This window comes from Orbicella faveolata, unplaced genomic scaffold (assembly GCF_042242905.1).
Source record: "Orbicella faveolata isolate gen_17 unplaced genomic scaffold, um_ofav_v1 contig_25, whole genome shotgun sequence".
NCBI lineage: Eukaryota > Metazoa > Cnidaria > Anthozoa > Scleractinia > Merulinidae > Orbicella > Orbicella faveolata.
Genome location: NW_028301553.1, coordinates 21,041,872 through 21,067,361, shown reverse-complemented (window position 1 = coordinate 21,067,361; position 25,490 = coordinate 21,041,872). Strand labels below are relative to the sequence as shown.

The following is a 25,490-nucleotide window of genomic DNA, read 5'->3' as shown; positions in this document are numbered from 1 at the left end:
CAAACCTTTTTGGTCCCGTCGAGGGAAGAAGACACGACAGTGGGATGTTGGCGATGTCTGGCCTTCTACCGATGTTAGAAAACCACTGTGTTTGCCCAACTGGCCAACCACTCTGTGTGTATGGGGACCCTGCATACCCACTGAGAGTCCACCTTCAGGGACCATTTAAAGGCAATGCCTTAACACCGCAGCAGCAACAATATAATTTGTCCAAGAGTAAAGTAAGAACAGCTGTGGAGTGGGTATTTGGAGACATTTTGCAATACTTTACTTTTTTAGATTTTAAAAGGGATCTCAAAGTTGGACTCAGTGCCGTAGGCAAAATGTATATTATTTGTGCCTTATTAAGAAATGCCCACTCATGTCTTTATGGGTCAAATACTTCCTCGTTCTTTGGTGTCGAACCGCCTTCATTACAGGGTTACTTTATTTAAGATATTATTTTTAATCAATCAGTACCTGGGGACTCCCATATGAAATTGATTGGAATGCTTGTCATCTCACTTGCATGTACAGTAGAGTGCAAGTCTTGGATGTTGTCTCAATTGGTGATAAACCACAAATATTTTCAGCTATTTGTTAGGATTGCAAACAAAGATCAAATTAAGTTCAAGTAACATCCGGATTTGTCTTCTTTAAGGGCATGGTTTATTACAGACAAGCAGCCTCATTCCTTTCATATGGGAGTTACCCAGGAGAGTTACCCCCTGGTCATCAGTAAAAAAGAAAGTCTGTATACGAGCCTAGTGGCCCATCAGGCCGGAGCTGATCTCGGTTTCTGTAGCATGAAGGGACTAGGAGTATTTCTACTCCCCCCTGGATGGGATGCTAGTCCATCGCAGGGTTACCCCCAAGCAGTAAATTCGCCGATACCCATTTATACACCTGGGTGGAGAGAGGCTCTACGAGAGTAAAGTATCTTGCCCAAGAACACAACACAGTGCCCCAGCCAGGGCTTCAACCCGGACTGCCCAATCTGGAGTCCAGCACACTAACCATTAGGCCACTGCGCCTCCCACCCTGGCCATTAGTTAAGCTTAATACATGTCAGTTTGAAGAATTTTTAAGCCATGCTGATTGTAGGCTTTACAAAATGAAGCATCCATTCTATTTGTTTTGAGGAAGTTTATGGACTGGGGGCACAACTGAGTTATGTCAAAAACTTAAATGTTCTCAGGTTTTCCCGTAATTTAATTGCAAAACATTGGTGTTTCATTTTCTTTGCTGTCAGATTTGTGGGTTTAGTCTTTTCAAGAAATAACAAATGTAACAAACTGGAATTTCAAATCGTTTACCAGGCATTTCTTTTCTTATTTCATTGTTTGAGGAAAAGTTGTACAAGGTTGCTGCTGTGGGAGTTAAGTTTTTGCACCCCCCCTCCTTCCCCCTTCTGATAATGTTCATATGAAGTAATGGCATAATTAATTGCAGAGTGTTCTTAGAACCATAGTTGATTATGAAATGGCTTTGCTGTTTCGTTAAATGCTGCGATGTAACAGTGAAATGAGCATCAAAAAAGTTTGATATTCAACTTGTCTTAAATTTCAGTGTGGCAAGACTATGGTTTGCCAGATCGAGAGTACCCCAGACACTCAGCCCCTTCCCCTGTACGTAGAGAAGGTTTTTCTGAACCTAAATTCTTACTTAAAGGGTATTTAATTCCCTTAGTTTTTTTTTAACTTTTCCCCTATTGGAAAAGTTTAATTGACAACATGATGAAGGCTTTTATAAGGAAATATATATTTTATTGTATAAATATGTGTTAAATAATGATCACAATGTTCAGAAGCCTTTCATGTGTATGAATGGCTAAAGATTATGAAGGTGAACTTGTTCTTAAAGAATATTTGAAGTTTAAAGAAAACACCAGTCTAATGTCTAAATCCGTAAAAAAAATTGTTACAATAGAGGATGAAGACACATTCAAAGCATTGTACAATATTACTTTTTAAACCTTCAAATTATTAATATTAATTAAATAACTGATTCACATTTCAACAGACATTCATGTTTGTGGTTCAATCAAATCATAAAACAATTGCATGATATGAACCAATAAAAATGTGTACCCAAAACAAACCTTATCCATGTCTTAAATTATACACTTATTTATTAATTTTTTCAATAAGTGTCATGAGAAGTTGATTTTGAAGCTGCTGCTGCTGTTGTAATTGCATTTGCTGCTGCTGCTGCTGTTGTTGCTGTTGCTGTAGTTGTTGTTGCATGAACTGAAACATCTGTAGTTGTGCAGATTGTTCATCTTTCTTAACTTCCAGTTCTCCTTTCCTAAGGTCAAATTCCTTTTCAGCCTTTTCTCTCAAGTACACAAGGGTTTCCGACCCTGATGCTCTCTTTCTGGGTGTTACTTCACCGTCCTCAGCCTTTCTTTTCTTGGTCTCTCCAAGTTTCTCCATGGAACGCTTCCTCATCTCTTCTGCTTTTTTTCTGTCATTTTCTTTATTTTTCTCGCCCTGTTCTGAATTCTCACAAGCCTCCCTGTCGCTCTCCTCAAATCTCTCAATAATCTGGTCAAGCAGCTTGTCCGTTTCTGACATCTCGGGTGAAATTCCACTCGCACTTTCCTCTTCTGCCATTCTCTTCTTAAATTTCTTGGCCTTGTCTCTCACAGCTCTTTTGTGTCCAAGTCGATTTCCAAATGCTTCAGTGGCATTCAACCTTTCTGTGATATCTTCCCATATCTTTCCTCTCTCCCTTGTTGAAGCCTTGTACTGGTAAGGTTCGGACACAACTATTTCTTGCAATAGAAGTAGATCGCATTCTGTTTTCCACTCCATCTTTCTGTTCTAGGTTATGAAGAAACAAACATGTTGAAATTCTTGGATTTTAATTATATAAAATGAAGATAAGAGGTTGATTACTTCATATGCAACGGTCTTTGTGATCAGAATTTCTTTTGCGAAAGGCACACTGCATTATTTTTGAAGAGGATTGAAGTACAGTATGTTGGCCTTATAATTCCGGACACTTTTTGCAATAACCACAATATCTTACCTCAACAGAGCACTAACAGAGTTATAGCAAGGGGGGTCCTGGGGTGCCCATGACCCCCTTTTGTGAGATATTTTTTTCAGTAAACAACAAACAAACCTTTTTATCCAGGTGACGAAAAGTGCGAATCCGAAGAATCAACATGCCATAAATTTTTTCTAGTGCTAGGTAGTTATATACTCCATTTTCAGGAGTGAACATCTGCAGTGGACTATGTAAGTACCCTGGGCGTGACATAGTGTGACCCCAAATCCTAGCATTACGCCCCTGATTAACGAGCGGAAATTTACTCACAATGTAGCTTTCACTGCTGGTAAGTAAGTCATGAAGTTTTATCGCCTAAACCTGCTTGGTTTCTTAGTAATTACGGAAAAAGTTGGCCAAATTCGGTGCCCTAATATTTCTGACGATCGATTCGCTTCGAGATAAATACTCCCTTTTTCTTGGAATTATTCTTTTCGATCATTGCAAAATACGTCTAATAAAGTCAAATGAAAAAAGGTTCACTTAAAAAGTTACCTATTTTCCGAAGCTTAAAGCATTTTCTTTCGATTTTAGCGAAGAAGTCATCAGTGTAATTCGACGTGCGATACGAATCACATTAGAAAACTTTTACATACCTCGACAAAAACTTGAATCTTTCTGTCTAAACGGAGCCCAACTCAGCCACGAAACGAAATAATGAAAGCAGATTAATCAACAAGTCTTCGAAACGTATCGTTCAGATTTCTTTTTATCTTTACTACGAAATACAGTATCGTAAGAGTGGAAGTGTCCGTAAATAGGGCAACATACTGTACAAATGTAATTTATATTTCAAAGTTGGTTTACAACAAATAAAAATATATCCCGCACTTACACTGCTGAAAACAACTCTCAAAGGCAGAAAAAGATTAGTTTACACCAGAATTGTAATTCGGACGATAAAGATGAAACAGAAACTGCCATAAAACTGTAAAATTACAGAGAAATAACTTAGAAAGAAGGAGAATTAAATTTTCACAAATAAGCCAGTCTGAGCGCTTCGTCATGCGTTTACAAGTAGGCTTCATTTTCGTTTTAAAAAAAGTTATTTCCATATATACAAAGGCTGGTAACTAAAAAGGTAGACTGTTTCTATCGTTCAATCCAAAAAATTAAAGGTTAAGATGAAAATAAATGGATAAAAATACTCACGTTTTCCTCAGAACTTCAAACTCCTTGTTTTCACGTCGTGAACGCTAAGAGGACGGCAGTGATAAACCGGAAATGGCGTCAAATAGCTTACGAAGCAAGCAGTCACGCACGTCACACAATGAAATTTTGCCGTCCTCTCCTTGAGCCGTCCTGTTGCGTAAGGTCTCTATTATGCTAATTAGGACGGCGGTCTTTGTTGACAAGAGCACAGCTTAAATTTCTTCTTCTAACATTTTACAGTTTTAACTGCCCCAAAATTTTATTGCATGTTTTTACAGGTGAGACATTGCTCTTTAAGTGGAGGGTAGTTTTGGGATCTTAAGTGATGTAAGTTTGGCGATATTTTCCTTTAAACTTCGCCTTTTTTATGGCGCTTCATGAGTAGTCCGAAAGGGAAGAAATTTAAAATTCTGTAAAAAAATCAGGTCATGCTCAAATTGCCAAACCAGCCTCTCAATGTAACAAAAAACATTTGCTTGTCTCGAATAAAGGGTTTTTACCCGGATTTATATCGTTTTCTCGGAACTTCCGAGAAACAAATCCCGCTAGCGACGGGGTGGAGGCCCTAAACCACTCGGCCACGCTGCCTCCTCAAGGAGTTGCAAAACACTGAAGGGAAACAAAGGTTGTTAAAGTTACCACTGTTTAGCTTTTTGATATTGCCCTTCATGTTTCTCAGTCTGTTGAGCAAACTGTAATTCCCAAGAATTAGATCTTTTTAGAGAATCGCTTTGTCATAGATCTAGATATATATTTTTTAAATCAGAACTTGCGGTCAAAAAACATTTTTTATAGCTGTAAGAATTATTGCATCCAGTTATTATGTCAGAATAAACTTCTTTAATAGCTTTACCAACTCTACACGAAACACGTGTTTTAGGTCGTCAAGGGAATATGTGAATATCCAATCAAAACGGGAGGGAGAGGAGAAGGGGGAGGGGGACAAAAACGGTTCATAACGGACCTAGCCATGTCTGGGTATTTTGGTGCAATGGCTGCTCAAATTTGAAGAAATATTGAGCAACAAACCTATGTTAACTACGAGACGTTCAACATCTCCACGCACCTTTCCTTATGCACCCTTCATGGAGTATATATATTGGGCAACCATCACGATATGATCACAGAAAATTAAATAGCCTAATCCTCCTCGGTCAATTTTCATAATCAGTGACCTCCCTTCGTTCTTTCTTTTATTCTCGGTCATTCTGCCTTGATTCAAAGGTCGAGCCACCTCCACCCTCTTTAACCTCGAAGGTCACTCTGTACAGTCTGCTTGTGGGTTCGAGTTCCCACGAGTTCGAGATTTTTCTTTGCCTCTAGCGGTAGCCCATTTTCTTTCTACCGGTGCAACGCTCAGAAGAAACTTCCAGTGTCTTTTTCATTGTTGGTATTTTAAAAGGAATCAAAAGCAGTTACGAGTACCTCGTAAAAATCTTATCCTTCACGAGCTTTTATAAGCCCTTGACAAACAACTCAACGTGGAGACAAATGTTGTTAAGTTGTTCAGCACTTACACGTCACTTCGTGTCGTGTATGTTCCATATAACAAAGCTTCATAAGCAGTCCACTTAACAGGCAACCGGCCCTGGAAAATAAACAAATAACTTAACAAGACGTCTCTATGCTATCCTATGATATTTGTCAGATGTTTATCGGTTTCCCATTCGGTCAGGCTTATTTACTCACTCGACTTTGTTTGGTGTAAATATCATCTTGCTGAACATTCCTCGCCATCCCAAAATCTGTCACCTTACATTTCTCTCCTTCACCAACAAGAACATTTCTGGCCGCCAAGTCACGATGGATTATCTAAAACAGATGTCATTTTTAGTTGATCTACTTTACTGCAATTGTGTTAAGTCATATTCTACTTCGAAAATACCCTTTCAGTCTTTGAATTGCAATTATTATAGACTTTTACCTTCCTTGACGACAAATAAGCCATCCCGTCAGCTATTTGCCATGCAAACCTCATCAACTGCTTTGAAGTGAGGCTGGTTTCCGGCTTTCTATCCGGGTTATTAAAATACGTGTCATTGAGCCCACGACTCTTCCTCAAATAACCCAGCAGATCACCGTACGGCACATACTCAATAAGGACCAGTAACGGATCTAAAATAAAGAAACTACCGGTATCACGTGAAGTGCAAAAAGAATACAGAGGCGAGAAAAAGAAGATTTGAATTCAATTTCAGGCTGGAGCGTTAACGAATAGAGGCAGTATATAATTCGCACCGATGTGAAGTTTAAAGGCAAGGGCATATGTACGTGCAGTTCATTTTAAAGCGTAAAGGTCCGGTTATGAGCCTTCTTCCTCTCTTATAAGCCTCCTTGGTTAAAGGTGTAGCTGTTTGCTTATTTCTAGGCAAGATTACCCTTATAAGGTTTCCCACAAACGTAAGCCCTCCCCATTCAGCGTTTCCGTATTAAAACTCTTCACAGAACTGATTGCACTTCAAATAAAAATAGGCCATGGAAGATTTTAGGCCAATTCTCAAATGTGCAGTGAATCAACGAGCTTATCTGGTAGTCAGGCTGTCGTTCTCACAAACTTATAAAGCTGCTATTCAAAATAATGGAGGAGTGAATTTTGTTTACACGTTCTTAAAAATTGATGTTAACGCATACATTGATGTATACAAATAATATCTTAAGACCATTTCCTTTACCGGACTCAGTAACGCATCCTATCAGCTTGATCACGTAAGGATGAGGCTTCAGTTTTTTCATCACCTCAAGTTCTGACAGCAGGTCCATCCTGTCGGACTCAGGAGCGTTGTCTATTACAGGCAAATTAAATTAACCAAACGTGTCAGTCTGTTTAAATGAATGAATGGATGAATGGATGAATAGATGAATGGATGAATAGATGAATGGATAAATGGATAAATGGATGAATGGATGAATGGATGAATGGATGAATGGATGAATGGATAAAAGGATGAATGGATGAATGGATGATTGGATGAATGGATGGATGAATGGATGAATAGATAAATGGATGAATGGATGCGTGATTGAATGAATGAATCAATTGTTCAATCAATCAATTAATCAATCAATCAATCAATCAATCAATCAATCAATCAATCAATCCATCGATCCATCGAACTGTCGATCGATCGATCAATCCATTAGTCCATCAGTCGATCTACTTTGATAATCAATTGATCACTTAAATCAATCCAGTCGAACGATAAGGCTCCGTCCACACTACGCCGGAGGAATTTAAAAACGAAGGTTTTATTCGGAAAACGCATGTTTTCTGTCCACACTACGCGGAGAAACAATCACCGGTCATTTTTAAATTCCTCGGGTTTGAAGAGCGTTTTCGAAAAGCTCCGTTATCGTGATGGATTAGTACATGTGGACGATAGTCCTAACCTTAGAAATAAAGCTGCCTATTCAAATTTCTCCGGCGAAGTGTGGACGCTTCCTAACTCAATTCTGACAACAGAAGAATGCAAGTTGTCTCTTTACCTAAAAGTTTTCTATAACCTTTCAACATTTTCACGGCCACAGTTATGACCCCTTGGCTGCCATAGATGTTCTTAGCTGTTGCTTCAGCGACTTGGGAGAAAGCCCCCTTTCCTATATTTTTAATGATATCGACTTGCTCTCGACTGATCTCCCAGCTTCTTTTTAAAGGATGAAGCGGCATGTAGTCTCCACCACTGTTAGGAATCTCGTAGGTTGCGCTGGTAGTGTCACTTGTTTCTGTGGACTGAACTTCTGCTTCGTGGTGATCAACAGGGCTCTTGAAAGAAACAGAAAATAAGTTATGAAGCTATACGACAAAACTAACTTCATCAGCGTAATAGGAGCTGCTTCATATGTTCACAAATGATTCGAATCCGTGGGGGGGGGGGGGGGGAGGGGGAGGGGGACTTCTGTCCGGGCTGCTCGTCAGAAGGTTTGAAAAGATCCCCTAAGAGCTACAAAGTTCCTGATTCGTGGGCGCGGCTTGAAACCTTTTTCACCACTGACAGGTACCAATTTTAAAACAGCACATTAACTGATACTTTCATAATTTTCGATACCGATAGATACGATTGCCTCGAACACCTTTTACTTGTAAAGTTTTTGAAAGCATTGTCATAAATCAGTTGATTACCAAATATCTCTTGTCATATTTCTTTCAGCCCAATACCCTAAAAGATACCGCGAAAGCTCCTGCTACGGACCGTTTGAGGCAAAACATCCTAAAAGGTACCACAACTGCCTTTTCAACCCCTCAAAGGTACGACGAACACTCCCGTCCTTTTTATATGGCTTTTCCTCCTCCGGATATTCGAAGGCATTCACTTTAATTATCAGAAAGAAAATTTCCTTCCTGTATCTATGCCAACCTGCCGTTTCTGTTAGAAACAGCTTTTTCCGCGAGCCTACACCGAAAGAGAAATGGAATGAAGAACTTACCACCTGAATGGAATCCGCACATGAAGAAGACCTGCTAATACTGCAATTGGAAAACATTTCATTTTGAACTCTTTGAAATAAGCACTGTTGTTGCCTCCTAAATGTGTAGTTTTATTAAAACCTTTCCTAAGGCAAAGGATAAACTATTTAAACATTTGAGATTTTTCACCACTGAACTTTGATTGTTGTACTCACCGCTGTCCACCCTTAAGAATTTCTGAAAAACAAGAAATTATGAGAATGACAAAATATATAACGAAACGAAATGGGCTGCTTTAAAAAAAGTATCATTCCACGATGCCTTCATAAGGGATCTCTTTTTATGACTTTTGTGGACTATATTAAGAAACAGCATGACTAAGAGAATCGGACACATTTTACTTACGCTCGTATCCTAGGCAACCAAGACTTTTTCTGCGGCATGCTTGAATCGGCCAGAGACCAACTAGACATGGACTCTGGAAGGTTCTCCTTACGGTGGACTTACGGGAAGACTCTCCCCAAGAAGGGCTACATATCAGAATGAGGGTGTATAAATGGGTAGGAAATTTCACGATTTGAACAGCAGGGACCATTTCAGACATAGGTAACGGCTAATTTATTCAAGTATGAGGAATTGAGGGTAATTCCACCTGGACGACTTGATAACTTTGTTAATTTGAATTTTAGCAAGGCATGTGATACGATTACCTGGACCTCGACGTATTCTCCAGTGGATAACACTAATAACAGCTATGATTATCACCAACAGGATTATGACACTGAGATAAACAGCATGAAGAATCTCCAATTCTTTGTCGCACCTAACAACTGATAATATTCATAATGAAGGTTAGAAATACGAACACGTGTTTAGTTATGCAGGTACACACCGAATTGTTTCATTACCTGTTTGATTCTGGTTCGCAGTGGATCTAGTGGACTATACAATAACAGGAAAGAAGACAGAATTAGGATTCACACTAAAATCAGTACTCAAAGACAATAATACTCATTATCATATGACCCGTACGGTCCCGCGCGCAATTTCCTTGGAAAACCATAAAGAAAAAGGTCCCGTATGAGGGCCGTACGCGGAAAAACCCGTTCGGCCTTACTAGAAATGCGTACGGCCCTACTAGAAACGCGTACAGCAAAATCGATGGGAGTTAAAGACAAAAACAATTTTTTTGCTGCAAAAGTTTGTTCTCTTCAAAATGAGTGATGAAAGTTAACATTCAGAGAGTGAATTCTACTATCCAGACGAACTGTCCGATGCAGAACTACTCCGAAAGCTTTGAAAGAAAGTCAACACTCCTCACACTCCAAACGAAGAAGTTCACAACTTTCTCATACGCCAACAAAGAGCAAACCTGTAGGCGTTCAAGAAAACAACTTTTCTGGATGAACTGTCCGATAATTAACCTTTGGAATAAGCAAGCAGTCTTGAGAGAAAACATCTTTCAGTGGAGAGCATCAAAGAATTCATCGTGGGTCAAAAGCAAGAAAACCAGGAAAACAAAGTGCGATATAAGCTTAAATCGGTTAAATGTTTTCTTCGAGTTTCCAGAGTTTCTGGGAGAAGTTGGTTAAACCGGAGAAATGACAAACATACCTTGTGTACAGTAGGATAAATTGCTCTGCAGTTTCTACATTAGTGTTGTTTGAAGAGACAAAACTGAGTACGAACACAGGTTCATTACCGTACAGTCCATCCAGATAATAAACCTCGCTTGTGTTTAAGAGTGTAATTTCCACTACACAACAAAGCAAGCCAAGTCAGTAAACCCAGGCACTGTTTGCGAGACCCAACATCGGTGCCATTAATATTCAGTTGTTGGTTCTCCCTTGTTCAAGAGAATCCAAGAGGTCGACAAATAGCTACAAACGACGCCGACATTTTCTTGAGTCCTCAGATGAAGAAGATTTGTGAACAATTTCAGTGAAGCGTGAAGCGAACTTTTGTCCCTTGCTAAGTTTTTGATGGTTTTGACATATTGTTGACAGCTTTATGTCAACTTTCTGTTGGGTTTTTAGCATGAATTGTAATTGTGGACTTCACATGAGAAAATGAGTCGTGTTTTTCGAAGAATTGTTCGACGCGAAGAAATAACTGTCAAGTTTTTATTGTAGTTGTTCCGCGCGCGGCCGTCTGATGTTATGTAATCGCGTCCTATATAGGTTCAAACAGAATTTTCAAAATTTTCAGCACAAGTGGTCATATGATAAAATTCTTATTGACTGAGTAAGGTCGAGCCGGACGGAAAAATATTTGGCTCTCGGTCAGAACGTACGGACCTCGCTGCGCTCGGTCCGTAGGTCCTGACCTCGAGCCAAATGTTTTCCCGGCCGGCCCTCCCACTCAGTCAATAGGTACATACCATTCTGTAAGGATTCAAATAAATCTATTAACTGTACAATGTTACTCATTTTTTTTAAAGAAAAGAAATTTGGAGATCAAAAACTAGTTAAATAATTTGTATTTTGTTGTTATTGTACCTCCTAAAACTCTGATCCTCTTTATGCTGTGCTTTTCTTTCAAACTTTCTCCATATTTGTTGGTTGCAGTCACCACTAAGTCATACTGCTGGCCTTTTCTGAGTGTGACGACGTAAGCATGGATAGAGACATCATAAATGACCTCAATCTTTCTCCAGTCTCCTACGGTATCGCTTCTTGTAACGTTTCGAATATACACAGTGTATTGTGTGATGTCCGCTCCATTGCTACTTGGTGTTGTCCATTTTAAGACCACTTAATGTCTGGTGTTTCGGGAATTCCTGAGGATAATGATATTCAAGATACTGTTTGTTAATAGTCGGATAAAATTTGTAATGTTTCCCCATTTATTCCGAAATAGTAGTTTAAGTGACACCTTGCCATCATCAAGGTTCAACATTCAGTTACGGAAAGCTTCTGGATATCTTACCAATAGCCTTTGTCCTGATAGTCTTTTGCCCAGGTGCACCTTCAAAGACAGCATTTCTGGCAAACACCTTCACGTTGTACTCGGTATCTCTCTCCAAATCTCCAACAGACTGACTGGTTATTCCAGGGTCAGTTAAATTCTCATTCGTTATCTCAGTGCTACCCTTTAGTATGACCACTCGGTATGCTGTCACAGGAATCCCTCCATCATCAGTTGGTGCGGTCCATTTTACTGTTAGTGAAGTGGCTTGAATGTCTGTGGCTGAAGATATGATGACCGGGGATCCTGGTTCTTCTAATGAAATCAAAAGAAGAAATTTGATTTGTATCATTATATCTCTCTTTGTACTAGAATGAAGTTGAAAATATGTTATAACAGTCCATCACCCTGATCATTGAATTAGTGGTAACGACGTCTTTTGAATGTGGAAACCCGTAATAACCGGGGAAAAGAATGCTTTATTTCCGGATTTCAGTTTTACAATTTTTAATGTCCATGGCTGTTAACACTATATAAGTCTAAAACCAAAACGTGTGATCGAAACGTCAGTTCAGCATTATTACTTTCTACAGCACTTAAGTGAACTGGTTAACTTTTAGATGATAAGAGAAAGGGGCTTTTAAATAGCTGGACTAGTAAGCTCAAATACTTTGTTAAGCATAAACATACGTATTTGTGCCAGAGTCAGCGAGACGTCTTTTAAAGGATCAAGGCCATTGTGAGCGACACACTTGTATTCACCAAAGTTTTTTGCGTCATTTAAGGACACCTCCACTGTACTTTCTTTAGCTGTGACTGTCTTTAATTCATTTCCATCAGGTTTGTACCAGGTGAGTGTTGGTGTAGGAACACCATCTGACACACACTTTAACGTCACTGTCTGACCAATCCAAGACTTTGCAGCTGATGAAGTAACACTTACTATTTCTGCTGGGTCTGTGGAAGAAAAAAGAAAATGTTCGCTTCAGACCTAAGGCAAAAGGACTCCACCCTAAATTTTAAAGCTTCTCTTCGATATCTAATTGAGAAAGTCCGCAAGATACATTAAACTTACGTATGCCTTTTAAAACAGCTCAAGTCGAAAGATTGATTTAAAGATGTGAATACTGAAGATGTAATAATAACTCAGACTCAAAACGAACCACCAAGATCTCTTTGTGAGATTTTGTTCCTGCTGAGTTGTTAGCAGTACATGTATACAGTCCATCATCTGTTCTCTTTATTTGGTCGAAGGCCAAGTACGCTGTTTTCCTCCCGGAACTTTTGGTTTGTCCATTTCGTATCCATGATACTTCCGGGTCTGGTTTTCCAGTCGCTGTACAGCTGATACTGACTGAAGATCCCTCAATGTAACTTCCGTTTATTAACGTTGGGCTGATAACGGGCATTTCTGCGAAGAAAGGACATTTTAGAGCAGTTTTAAAAAAGGATTGCAGCTAGTACACTGCGAAGAGAGTCGAAAATACGACACGCAACGGAGTATTTTTGACTAAGTTCCAAGCGGAATGTGGTGAAACACTGTCTCGAGTGTTTGATATATCTACTCCATCGAGACATGAGAGTAGTTTTCAATTTACTGTGGCAAGTAATTTTGATTTGCTTTGGTGCAGCTTTACTACGTTCTGTGACTGGTTTACAATATTTTAGCGCCTCCTAATCAACTAATCAGATGAAAACCTAAACTTTTTTCGACTCGGTATGTACTTTTCCCGCACTTGACATCAGGTACGCGCATTTGCTACAAGTCCTTATTGGTTCATTTTGTTCTTGTCTGTTGCAGTTGTTACAGGGTACTGTAATGGGTTTGTTTTGGTTCCAAGACACTCTATGTAGTACACTTAGTTATGTATTGGTTGCAGTAATAACGTATTAACTATTTTAAAATGTTATGTGATGTTTCAAGGGTTGTATCGGTCGGATTTTGGAAGCTAGTATATTTTTGTCGTGTGTTTTGATGATTCCTCAGGGATTATTGATGAATATAATCCTTTGTTGATTTATGACTCAATGCACCTCTTTAGCTTGGGCGGTTTGTTTTCCCATTGCAGACCACGTGGTGATACTCGTGACAATTCTCTCTTTTAAATTTTTAAACGGCTCGAATGTGTATGAATGAATAATTTCAAGATGGGTAAAAGAAAAATTGTCCAGAGAATATCACGTGGTCTATAATGGGAAATAAACCGCCCAAGCTAAGGTCTATTACGTATACGTTTTTGGTGATGTTCAAGTGGTCTCCACTTGCAGAGAAGTGAATCAGAAGACGATTATATATTACCAGAACCAAGGTGTCATCGTGCTTCTTCATAACTGTGGGTTGGATGGTTATCTGAGACCTGCGACGGGTAATACCCTAAACCTTGTTTTGGTTTGCGCGGAAGTTTTATTGAATTTTAATGTTTGTAAGTGAAGTCGACTCAGCAAGTCATAACCTTTTGAAAATGAAATGGCTATCGCGAAGATAGGAAAGAATCGAATTTGTAATCATTTTGTTTGGTAACTAACATAACTGCAAATATTATTTTCATCAAAAGGTCATTATGTTGTTGTTGTTGTTTGTTGAAAAATGAAATCGAGAAAGCTGCGTTTCTGCAGTCTAAGGTACTTTGATCGTGATATGTGTTTAGCTGATTTGAAAACTGTTCCTTTTGGTGCCATACATATCTTTGAAGACGTAGACGACAAACTTTTTGTGTTCGAAACACTTTTTACGGAGGTGCGTAACGAGCATGTTCCGTTGAAACAATTTCAGGTGCGGAGCAAACAAGTCCTTTACATGACAGAGGAATGGCACAAGGCGATACGCTACAGAAATAGGCCTGGAAAATATTCGCAAAGGACAGGACGGATAATAATTATCAGCTATACACAAAGAAATATCTGCGCTTCATGAAGGCGCAAAGCCATAAGAGAATTCTTTAATAACAAGGCGCAGGCAGGTGTTTTGGACGACATACCAGCCCTTCTTACACTCTAGGAACTCTAAACAAGCGAATGATATAACGCTTATCGAAAAAGACACTGTTCTCTACGAGATACACCGAATAGCAGAGCTATTTAATGACAACTTTGCGCGCATTGTCGGGAAAGTTGAAGAGCATGACTCCGGAAAAGATTTTGAGAACCACCCAAGCATAAAAGCCATTCTTATGAAGCAAATAAAAATCGTCTTAGTTTTCATCTTACAAATAAGACGCAAATAGAGGAGTTGTTGTCAAATAGTAACGTGCGAAATGCGTGTGGTCACGACGTGCTCCCCCGTTCTTAACAAAAGAACCTCCGTGTGCCATAGCGGTGCCAGGCAGGAAAATTCTTTACACTGCAATTCTACAGGAGCATCATCCTTCACGCTGGAAGATGGGACAGGTTACTTCTCTATTTAAAAAGGACGACGAAACAGACATACACACATCCATCCATCCATCCATCCATCCATCCATCCATCCATCCATCTATCTATCCATACATCCATCCATACATGCACGCACGCACCAACTTGGAAACTCGGTTTCACTTTGCATGAGTTTTGATGGAGTCTCAGCGTGCAAGGAGAGTCAAGTTTATTTGTATACTTGATCGTTACGTTATCACTCGTTGATTACCTACTGTTAGAATCAAGTAACACCGGAAGTTCATGGGTGCTTAACCGGCCGCTCATTTGCCTAAATCGCATCCCCCCTATAACTCCTTCTAGCTAAGGTATCACTCGTCAAAAAGCACAAATGAGACAGGAACGAAGGCGGATTTCCAGACTACGACCCAAGCCTTTTTAAAGTCACAGACAAGAAAGCGGGAGAATTGACAGTTTGGAGCAAGGCTGGTGTTGAAATAAAACGAAATGTTATTTGTGAAAAGTAGCAAGAGACCTACTGAGGAGAAGGTTGCCTGCACAAAAACTTTCAAAGCCGTGGCTCAACCCGGGGGGGGGGGGGAAGGGGGGGCTCCCATATAAAAGGATGGGGTGCTCGTCGCACCTTTTAATAAATAATAATAATAATAATAACAACAATAATAACAATAATAACAATAATAATAATAATAATAATAATAATTTCTTTTTAATAATAGTAAGCAAAGTTTATTGAGTACTTTTTCATATAAACTTGAATCTTACATGTATCTGGTAAAAATTCAGAAATTCTGTGGTTCCTTAAGTTTTTTCCCTAAAATGATTTCTGTAAAAATTTCAATATATAGCCTACCTACATAATCATACCCTGTAAGCATTTACAGGCATTAAGTGGCTATGTACACAAGTAAAGGTAAATTAATGTGAAATGATAGTAATGTGTATACTCTAGGCAATTCCTACCCTACATGTCTCTCTTTTTAACAGAGGAAACAATAACTGTTGTAGAAATGTTAAAGAAAAAAAAAAGCTAAAACCTGAAAGAAAGAAAAAAAACTCAAAAATCAGAGTTTCGTAAATATGATCACCTGCGCATAAGGGGTGACAAGAGCGGTTTTGGTACGTCTTAGGGAGTTCAGCCTCAAAAGGTCCACAGCGGGAGCTTTTGAGGAAAAATATGACAGGAGATAGTGTTTTGTTTTAGAAGTGGTGCCTCTTAGGGGTGAAGACAAATTCAAGCCACACCCACAAAACAGGATCTTGGTATTTCTGAGGGGTTGTTTTTAAAATTTCTGACGAGTACTCCCGTCCTTTCTATGTGGGAGTCCCCCTCCCCGGGGAGGGGGAGGGGGCTCAAGAGCTTGGAAAAACGCAAAGTTAAGTTCTTGAAAACAAATGTTTCACAACAGGTCTTCCCCAGCCATGACATCACCTGGAAATTCATAACGGAAAGAGCTTCGGGTGGGAAGAATTCTAGGAAAGGGATAAAGGGCTGGTGAAAAGATGCTTTAAGAAGACAGTAGGGAAAACCTGTCCGAACGTGATTGAACTAAACACGATACTCACTGAAATAGAGGCAACGTTAAAAAGCCGTCAATTAAGATATCCTTACGTAGATCTCAACAAAGCCACTCCTCCGACCCGATCACACAAAAATTGTAGAAAATGAAGTAGATCCAGACTATGTCCTATCTCAAATTTCAGTTAAAGAACTAACGAAAAGAGCAAAGTATTACAAGAAAGTAATACAAGCTATCTGGACACGATAACAACAGGAATATCTAACGAGTTTGCGCGAACATCACTATTACCGAGAGAAAACATCAAACAAGAAAAAAGAAGACATTGCTATAGGAAACGTCGTTCTCATATATCATAATACACCACGCAACCAGTTGGAAGAAGGTGTCGTTACTAATTTACACACAGGGAAAGACGGATTAGTGAGATATGTAAGAGTACGTTGTGGAAAAGAGCTTTCAAGTCCTTTAGAGATACTATAAAGTATATCCATTGGAGTTGTTAAACGAAAGCAGCATGCGCAGTAATAGGAACACGGGCAGAGAAACAATAAATGATAAGCAACATCGTCCTGTACGACTTGCTGCTCAGAAAACAATGCAGAGAATCAAGGAACGATCAGAATGACCATTAACAATAAGTGAACAATATTAGATTTGCCGTGGGACTATGTAACACTATCCTTATACATTTTGTGCTTTACTGCAGTCATTTCTCTCTTTTTACATAGAACCATGCTGTATGATATATAATCTTGTCGGCCTGGGAGAGTGTCACACAACATGTAATTAAGTACGCCACAAAACGAGAGACATGTAATTCTGAACTGCCACAACTAAAAGGGAATCAGGTGTTCACTTCGTTACAATAATTGCAATACGTACCATGTAAATAGGGTATTACCAAGAGAGGCTAAAAATATCATACTTCAATGGAATTTGAATCCAAGACTAGGTGATATCAGTTCAACCACTCCGGTAGTGGGAGATGTCACGACCACGACTCACCCTTTATGCGGACATGTTGTTTGAACAGCAGGCTTATGTTGATATCAAAATGATAGAAAATAGACCTTTCCCGCATTCCAACAAACAATAGCGCCAAGTCGAGGTCAGGGTGGACAAAAATACAGTAAATGTATGAAAATGTCCACCCCAACCTCGCTCTTGTGCTATTGTTTGTACGCACTGAAGTGGAATGCGGGAAAGGTCTATTCGCATTATAATGGACTTACTAGTTTAATGTGACTATAAGCGCTAAATTGGTTCTTGTTAACGAAAAAAAGAATTCTTCTTCAAGTGCAAGCCCGGCGGATAGTTGTGTTTCGTTGAGTGAGGGCAACTTGTTCTTCTTTATCATTATCCTCACCACCACCACCACATACAGACTGCCCAACCAAGATAAGCCAGGTGATCCTAAAGGGTATCATTGCTATGAAATTTATCGCATGGCAACTAATTTCATTGTTGCCTACGTGTTTAGCGATATCCTTTCACTGATCTTGAAAAATGTTAAGAAATTTGTCTTCTAGATAACTCAATTTAGTTATGTATTTTGTTGTAAATCATGTGGTTCTCCTGAATTTTAGATCTTACTTTTTTTTTTTTTTGTGCAAACTGCCCTTTATCTCTGACACTAAAGTAATGAATGACCGCTTGAGCTCTGCCAAGCTTTTCTCTTAGTCAAGTCCGTTTCGCAAGGCCCAAGTTGATAGTACTAATACGTCCCTTCGACGCAACGAGCCACAAAAATAATAATAATAATAATAATAATAATAATCATCATCATCATCATCATCATCATCGATATTTAAACAGGGTGACCCCTTCAGTCGCAGGACTGGTATCAACGGGGGCCCTTGTATAACGTAAAATTAAAAGAGCATACATAAATAATATATATCTATAAAAAACTAACTACTTTAAAAGATACGCAGAAATGTTTAAAATATTAAAAAGCTTAAAAAGGTAATAGCGTTCTCATAAAAATTGGATATCGAATTGAAAATGTTCTAAAAAATAACCTAAGAAAAAAAATCGGAGATAGCCTTGAAACGTTCCTTAGGTGGCAAAATCTTTATGTTCGTTGGAAGGCTATTGAATGTGCATGCACCATGATAATAAAAAGACTTTTTAGCGACATCTAAATGAAAATTAGGAAGTATAATGTCAGTGATTGACGATCTAGTGCATCTGTTAAAAACATGTTGGTTACAGAAGCGAATGGGAGCCGGAGTGTAGTGGATTACCTTGAAAAGAAAACCAGTCTGTTGCTTACGAATATTCAGTCATTTCAAGAAAAATCATCATACATGCAGCATCCAGCGTGGAAAGCTCCGCTATAAGCAGACAAATGTGTCCGCCATTGCTCCGGAAGAAATGACAAACTGTGACATAACAGTAGTCAACACTCCATTATTGGGATGCAAATTTTGATTGGCTCGCTAAAAAAAGCAGCATTGGTCGGAGTTACTCGCTTCGGGGTTATATACTTCTAGTATCCTATGTTGATTATATGTACCTCACATTCTACGCACACTTAATATCATGCAATAAATGTTGGGAGTATGAATTACTTGCACTTGCAGGTTATAGTAAGGTACACCATAAAAAATGTGCTGACTTGTACTTACTTAAAACACGAAACTGCAAATTCCCAAAAACAGCAACTTACTGCTTCAACACTATCAGATCCAAGTTTGAAGCTACTATCAGTACAATCTTTTAGTTTTTTAATTAGTAAACTGAAAATAGAAAACAGAGTTTGGGAGAGAAATTGGAAAGGAGATTATTTACCTTTAATTTTGTTCACTTACCCACAACAAGCAACTGAACAGTATCATAAACAGGTTGTTCAACAAGACTGTCAGGTACAAGTTGACATATATAGAACCTTTCATCTGCTTTCTGGATTGAGTTCAGTGTGAAAGTGGCCTGTCCAGGGCTGCTTCCATCCCAGTCTCCACTCACACGTCCACTGTATGGAGGATTCTGTGTAGTAGCGATTGTTTGGAGTTTGTCTATGGAAACCAGAACATTTTTAATGTCAACAGCACCATCCTTTTTTGTTCCCCACTGAACTTTGAATACTCTTCCTCCATGAAAGGCCCAAGTGAAGTTAACAGGTGAACCAAGAACTCCAGTCACCTTGTTTCCGTTAAAGGGCGAGGTGAATTGTAGTCCACAGACTGCAAAAGGCAAAACTGTCAGTGTCTCTCACAAAGTATTTAAAAACCCTTATAAATAAAGTTGAAACTATATGTCCATTTAAGACCGAATACATGGATTTTGTAAAGGTGTTGTAACGTCCTTTTAATTTATTTATCTATCCAAAATCCTTGGGAAACAATTTTTACTTCGAAACTTAAATAACTTAACTGGTAAAAAGATGAAATCTGTATTTGAGCCTAGTGGCGCGACAGGCTGGTTTCCATGGTATGAAGGGACTAAGAGTATTTCTACCCCTTGTGGATGGGATGATATTCTTCCATCGCAGCGTTACCCACAGGTTTTCACCGTCATACTCCTTTGTGGAGGGAGGCATATTTAAGTTCTTTGCTACAGACTCGACAAAATTACACAGGCCAGTGTCCCAGCTCGGTGTTCAACGCACTATAGAGAAGCGCGCTATCTATGTCATTCCCCCTTCTCCCCTCCGCATCACTCTAACTGTGATCTCAGCAGTTGACAACACCTAAACAAAGCGAACTGACGGCATACGGCTAAAAATGTTACATTTCATCTAATTCCTCCCTAAATTGGACAGGCACAAAAATGCAGCCGTTCCTCTCTTGCTAGGGGACACTCCGTTACCCATATACACAGCGAGCTAAACACTCAGCTGACTGCTACACGCACGAAACGCGGAAGAAAGAGGCATCAAGTAGACAGCTAGCCATAGCCTGAACTGTAAAATACCGCTTACAAACCCTAGAATTAAACAACTTATTAAGATAAGTAATGCTGGCGAACAATCATAAAAGATGTCTGTGACGATACATAAAAAAGTCGACCCGTGAGCTTTAAGGTCCCTGCATGAAGTAAACTTCTGAGGTAAAACTGAAACGCGTATGCAAAAGAACGTAATAAGGGCCAAGATTTAGAAATCCGTGTGGTACACTCTCACCAAATATCCAAGCACTACCCCACCCCCGGGAAAACTACTCCCGTATGTCACTTATGATCTCCGAAGCCTGATGTCAATTGCTTACAGTCATCGTTGCGTATCCATTTTTGTTGCATTCTCCATAACACATGACCTCACGTAACTTCGGCTAATGACAGATAATGATGATTTCGCGGGAGATAAAAAAAGTTTTGTTTTATCTGCGGGTTTTATCCTTTTAATGAATTACATCAACATTTCACAGAATAACACGGGACCCTTTGGTTAACCGTGTTATGGATTCAAACAAACTTAGCTAAGGCTGAGGTTAAACGTCGCGCTTCACATGAGACGAACTAAGCTGATCGACTAAACTGAGCGAATATAAGTTCATGATAAGTTCAACATTTGGTCGATCTAAATTCGAATTGAGTTCGATTCGAGCCCCACTCGTTTGGATCGCCGATTTGGTTCGACGTTTGACCTGGGCCTAAACTGTCTTTACTGTGAATATGAGCTTCAGACAACCATCTGAAAACATGTATTCCTTTTTTTATAATTCTATGCTTGTATTAAACGTATTTGTGATTATACTTTAACTTCCAGTTTAACGAATGTAATTTGTCCATGTTTGTCACCAACACCACTCGATTTTCATTTCATGCAGCAAATGAAACATTTGGAATAGATACTGAACCACTGAAACGTACCTGCATGCGGAAGTATCGGAAACAGGATAAAATATGAGGTAGCTTGACGAAAGAACGTTTACCGCGATCATCAGCCCACAGAAAACTTTTTTAAGTCTCTAAATGGTGATGTCGCAGTCACTCAAGGAAGGAAAGGAAAACACTCGTTTGTCGCCGCTAGATAACAGTCTCCATTGTCAACGTCGCCATGCTTAATCTACCTGATCACATCACGCGAATTGAGTCACACAACACGCATAAGGGGGAGTGCCTGTCGGAGTATTAAAGCCTGTTTTCCCTCTGAACATCGTGTCATTATTTAGGGCCATTTTTGCATTTATGCCAAAAATGATGAATAAACAATCGCAGAAAGCAGTTCTATATTCTTTGCAAACAAAACTTTATGTCAAATCGAAAATCAGCTGAGCGGAACACAGGAAATGGTTGAACACAATTAAAGGTAAACCGCGTTGCTTCTTTGCTCACATGAGCTGTTGGATGAAAAGTAATAATTTACAGCTGACATCCATTCCTGGTGAAATATAGATCAAGAAATTTGTGGTAGGGTACCTTCAGTAATTGTCATGTAAGTGTAGATGTGGATGTCATTCGCCTCTGAGTGGAAGTTAATGGGACTTAATGACATAGTTCTGTCATATCGCGGTATACTTACATGTAGGTGGAGGTGTCGGTGTGTGCCATGTTTCTTAACAGCCTTGTAAGGAATGATATGATCATTGCTCGATAGCACGAATCCATCGCTTTTATGACGATCGTGCTAACGTTTAAGTCCTCAGTCATTCGTAAATATGTAAAATCGTCTGCTAACAGTGTCTGTGGCGTAATACTCACCCCCGCAATAGAAATACGTCGTCAAATTAAGTACCAGGCAAACCATGCATTTCCCGAAGCTCGTCATTTCACTGCTACTTAAATTAAACAATGTGTACGTGACTATGATATTCACAAGGCAAACTGCGAGATTTCTTTCGTCTGCTCTCCTCCACATATATTTCAGGTCATTTCACAAGGTTCATGTTCGAAAGCGTGACAAACCTTCACGTTGTAAATTTTAGATTCCAGGCTCCTCACCGTTGGTCTCACGTAAAATGGATTCCTTTAGGTGTCAGAGCTTAATGTGCTGTCGTGTTTTCTTTCCGTTTCCTGTTTTTACAAATCATCCGTTTTGTAATTTTTCTTTTAACTCTAAAGATAACCTGACCGGTCTAAACATAAAATCATTTTATTGCAAGCACATTTATTATATGAGATAATACTAATACAAATAACTTGTACACCCCAGTGGAACTTCTCGATAGCTCGTTGAGTTAATTCGATTCAGAGTCGAAGTTTGATATCATCGCTACCGTCCAGTCATTCTCGTCCCTCCTAGCCGGCAGGCCCTTGGCATGAGGAAAAGGGTGGCTCTGGAGACACGTGATTTGATTGGCTAGATACTGTGACAAAGATTTTCACTAATTCATTGCCGGTTTCATAAACGAAAATATCCAATGGTTGATCCGTAAAACCGGAACAAGTTACGGTCAAATGTATCCGGTGATAACCAGTAAACCAGTAAGTAATACTGAGCCACTAGTAGTATTGCCTTTACGGGATGATTTTTTTTCTTCAACAGCGAAATAGCGAGACCGATTTCCCATAGCCTGCAATGCAGGTGTATTTTGAGCGAGTGAGGTAGCGCTAAATTCTTCATCTTGGATTCGGAAAACAGAGGAAGCAAGGGATGATTGAAAAAGCGTCCTGGGAGGATAGATTTCTGTTAAACTTGTTTCGAAATACTCGGCTAAAACGCGATTTCATTTGGTTAACAGCCTTAACTTTGCAAACTTGATGATTACATATCCCATTACAAAAAACTTCATATTGATAACTGTATGTATAACCAAACTCAGTCAATAAGATGTAAAAAACTACTCTTCCTATCAGTCTATAATCGTGTCTCTTAACGAGAATAAGACTTAAATGACGTTATATTCTGCTTCTCATTGAGAGTTATATTTTTTCAAAAGATTACCTCATAATTATCATAAAAACCGAGTTCTAAGCCGGCTATAAGGTTATATCAGGGATGCCCATCGGAAGGGAGTGGGAGAGAGGGGCTTTTAAAACGAAAACCCTTTTTGCGTCATGGTCATAAAAGTCGAATAGAAGGGGTACCCAACTGTTATTTAGCTAGAACAGGGTTTAGGGAGTTAGAATGTGGATCAGTTTTATTGGAACTGTCCGGGCAGTGAAAGGTATTTATAAAAACCAACATCTTGATAACAAATTAGGCGATAAATTGGTTATTCAGCTTTGAGATCCTCTACATTTGCGTACAAAGTATTGTCGTATTCTTTGAGGTTGACGTACGTCTGTAGAAAATGGGAAATCATATTATTAGTGATACTGAACGTATATTAACGCTCAGTAAAATTACCAATTTTAAAGGCAGTTTTTACGAAGACTTCTTTCTCTAGCTACGAAAAGGTTTTTCTGTAAATGTCAAGAAACCGAAAATGTCCTTCATTTTGACTTCTCAGGAATTTAATTATCCATTTGCATCAAAATGTTCCTCCAAAACTTTGGAAAGACGAAAAAAAGAGAAGAGAAAATGAATGAACCAAAACCAACATATGTTTTGATCTGTTGATTTTATTCTCTTGTTAATTTCATATACTTTTACAAGAATAAACCCCGATCTATTAAGGTAGACACGTGTTTTTCATCATTTATCCCTGACCTGCAACCAAACATAGAAAAAAATGACTTTCAGTACATTAGTTAAGTTACGGGCAGTCAATATACACATGAATTCTTCCTTACAACTATCACTGAATTTATATACTGTTTTGAAAGTACATACAAATGGTATTAACATTATTTTTCAGTTGCCATGTAACCGATTATTGTTTGATGCGTGGTAGCATGTTATATGCGCATGTACGCTCGTGGTTTGGCTTATGGTAAACGATCTGAATTCATTTTTATGGACTTGTTCCATTATTGGCCATGAACACCTCTCTACTGAAATCTTTCTTACGATTAGGTCTTTTTCCTATAACTAATTTCTGCACAGCTTACACATGAAACATGTCTTCTCGCACCAATACGTCATGCTATCAGGGTACGTATCACAATAACCAGCATCCTTATACGGTTGGCATGGAGTAGTCAGCCTGTCTTCACAATTTCCTATAGTGTCAAGAAAGTATTGACATATTAATGACTGTTGCGAAAGTTGTACCCTCTGGACTCTAGGAGATTTCTTATCGAGCCATTCCTCCCTTCCCCCCCTACCATCTGCGTTTTTAATGCAACAAAAACAAGCTGACAGAGGCTGAGAGTCGCTATGGCTTGGTCTGCAGGATTATGAGGTAAATCGTTTGGAGAGCAAAATTTAAATGTGAATGTAGACGAACTATTATGATTTTCCGATGGCGTGAATAAATAGAACTTGTAAAAGCTTACGCCAAAACATCAAAGCGAATGTTGCAAAATTGACATATATGTTAGAATACGCAGATTTTTTCCCGTAATGAAAGAGAGTGCCAGGAAAGTTAAAAGAAAATAACATTAAAGAGTGTTGAACAGCAGATGGTAAAACTAGAAGGAGTCTAGAATAGTATACACTTCTCTAGATACGCGACCCTTGCACCACTCAAACACCACATTTATTTGTAAACACCACCCTATCGTGACACTCTTCCCTGTTGTCTGTATATGTTCATATTCATGTAGAAGACTAACCGGGAGCTGTAGGAGCTGGAGTTTGGTCACCACCACTGCCACCAGAGCTAGCACCCGATGGAAAACGAAACAATTAAAACCCCTGGAACAAACCCCCACCTTAAACTAAACAATAAAGCTGTAAAGTAAAGACTTGAATGATTAGCGCCGTTATGTACACAACGTACGTAGCTGTAAAACAAATTAAAACATTGTTTGTTGCTGTGTCCAGAGTTATAGCTAAGAGCATCGACGACTATAAACATTCAACAACAACAACAACAACTGTGATGATCATTCACTGAAATGTATCCACAATACATTCCACTGTATTTACTTGCAAAGCTGCAAATGCAAAGTTGTAAAATTAAGGTACGCTGTTACCCCTATTTGTCCAGGGTTTATTTTTTCTTTCTCGCATGTCAATCGAAGCGTGACAGAACGGGAAAATGACGTCACTTCTGCCATTTTTGGTTCTCCAACTTGGTTACAACAGCTTCAAAATTAAATCCAAAACTCAGGAATGTAATGATGTAAAAATAGAAGAACTGTTAAGAATTTGGAAAAAAAGTTGTTGTAAAGT

The 25,490-nt window shown here is 39.0% G+C and overlaps 5 protein-coding genes and 1 pseudogene across 6 annotated transcripts in view; all 6 read right to left on the bottom strand.

Annotated features, from left to right (window-relative positions):
* LOC149109383 (proto-oncogene tyrosine-protein kinase receptor Ret-like) overlaps window positions 1–11,016 on the bottom strand; it is a 29,745-nt gene extending 18,729 nt beyond the window's left edge. The window contains exons 1-12 of the mRNA XM_089293714.1: window positions 10,968–11,016; window positions 10,202–10,343; window positions 9,909–10,011; window positions 9,496–9,529; window positions 9,298–9,417; window positions 8,803–8,824; window positions 8,608–8,647; window positions 7,669–7,945; window positions 6,858–6,968; window positions 6,110–6,300; window positions 5,875–5,997; window positions 5,703–5,773 (exon numbers count right to left, since the gene is read on the bottom strand). Of these exons, the coding sequence (XP_089149840.1) occupies window positions 5,703–5,773; window positions 5,875–5,997; window positions 6,110–6,300; window positions 6,858–6,968; window positions 7,669–7,945; window positions 8,608–8,647; window positions 8,803–8,824; window positions 9,298–9,417; window positions 9,496–9,529; window positions 9,909–10,011; window positions 10,202–10,343; window positions 10,968–11,016 (1,283 nt within the window). The remainder of the gene's footprint in view (window positions 1–5,702; window positions 5,774–5,874; window positions 5,998–6,109; window positions 6,301–6,857; window positions 6,969–7,668; window positions 7,946–8,607; window positions 8,648–8,802; window positions 8,825–9,297; window positions 9,418–9,495; window positions 9,530–9,908; window positions 10,012–10,201; window positions 10,344–10,967) is intronic.
* The window catches only part of LOC149109382 (uncharacterized), a 78,325-nt pseudogene extending 65,867 nt beyond the window's left edge, over window positions 1–12,458 (bottom strand). Inside the window, exons 1-3 of the transcript XR_016208446.1 lie at window positions 12,185–12,458; window positions 11,516–11,809; window positions 11,086–11,366 (exon numbers count right to left, since the gene is read on the bottom strand). The product of XR_016208446.1 is annotated as an uncharacterized LOC149109382 (transcript). The remainder of the gene's footprint in view (window positions 1–11,085; window positions 11,367–11,515; window positions 11,810–12,184) is intronic.
* Window positions 1–22,239, bottom strand: part of LOC149109381 (uncharacterized) — a 124,329-nt gene extending 102,090 nt beyond the window's left edge. Inside the window, exon 1 of the mRNA XM_089294446.1 lies at window positions 22,031–22,239. Within this exon, the coding sequence (XP_089150572.1) occupies window positions 22,031–22,187 (157 nt within the window). The 5' untranslated portion in view covers window positions 22,188–22,239. The remainder of the gene's footprint in view (window positions 1–22,030) is intronic.
* LOC149109384 (uncharacterized) lies at window positions 281–4,315 on the bottom strand. The gene is made up of 2 exons (XM_089294398.1): window positions 4,186–4,315; window positions 281–2,804 (listed from the first exon to the last, which is right to left on the bottom strand). Exon 2 carries the CDS (start codon window positions 2,793–2,795, stop codon window positions 2,106–2,108), a length of 690 nt encoding a protein of 229 aa, XP_089150524.1. The 5' UTR covers window positions 2,796–2,804; window positions 4,186–4,315; the 3' UTR covers window positions 281–2,105.
* The window catches only part of LOC149109379 (V-set and immunoglobulin domain-containing protein 1-like), a 41,250-nt gene continuing 28,055 nt past the window's right edge, over window positions 12,296–25,490 (bottom strand). Inside the window, exons 2-4 of the mRNA XM_089294394.1 lie at window positions 19,201–19,572; window positions 12,570–12,905; window positions 12,296–12,451 (exon numbers count right to left, since the gene is read on the bottom strand). Coding sequence (XP_089150520.1) covers window positions 12,607–12,905; window positions 19,201–19,572 — 671 coding nt within the window. The 3' untranslated portion in view covers window positions 12,296–12,451; window positions 12,570–12,606. The remainder of the gene's footprint in view (window positions 12,452–12,569; window positions 12,906–19,200; window positions 19,573–25,490) is intronic.
* LOC149109378 (neural cell adhesion molecule 1-like) overlaps window positions 23,816–25,490 on the bottom strand; it is a 30,004-nt gene continuing 28,329 nt past the window's right edge. Inside the window, exons 7-8 of the mRNA XM_089294328.1 lie at window positions 24,263–24,975; window positions 23,816–23,921 (exon numbers count right to left, since the gene is read on the bottom strand). Coding sequence (XP_089150454.1) covers window positions 24,785–24,975 — 191 coding nt within the window. The 3' untranslated portion in view covers window positions 23,816–23,921; window positions 24,263–24,784. The remainder of the gene's footprint in view (window positions 23,922–24,262; window positions 24,976–25,490) is intronic.

Coding starts and splice junctions, on each gene's coding strand:
- LOC149109384 (XM_089294398.1), bottom strand. CDS start 2,795: ATGGAGTGGAAAACAGAATGCGATCTACTTCTATTGCAAGAAATAGTT.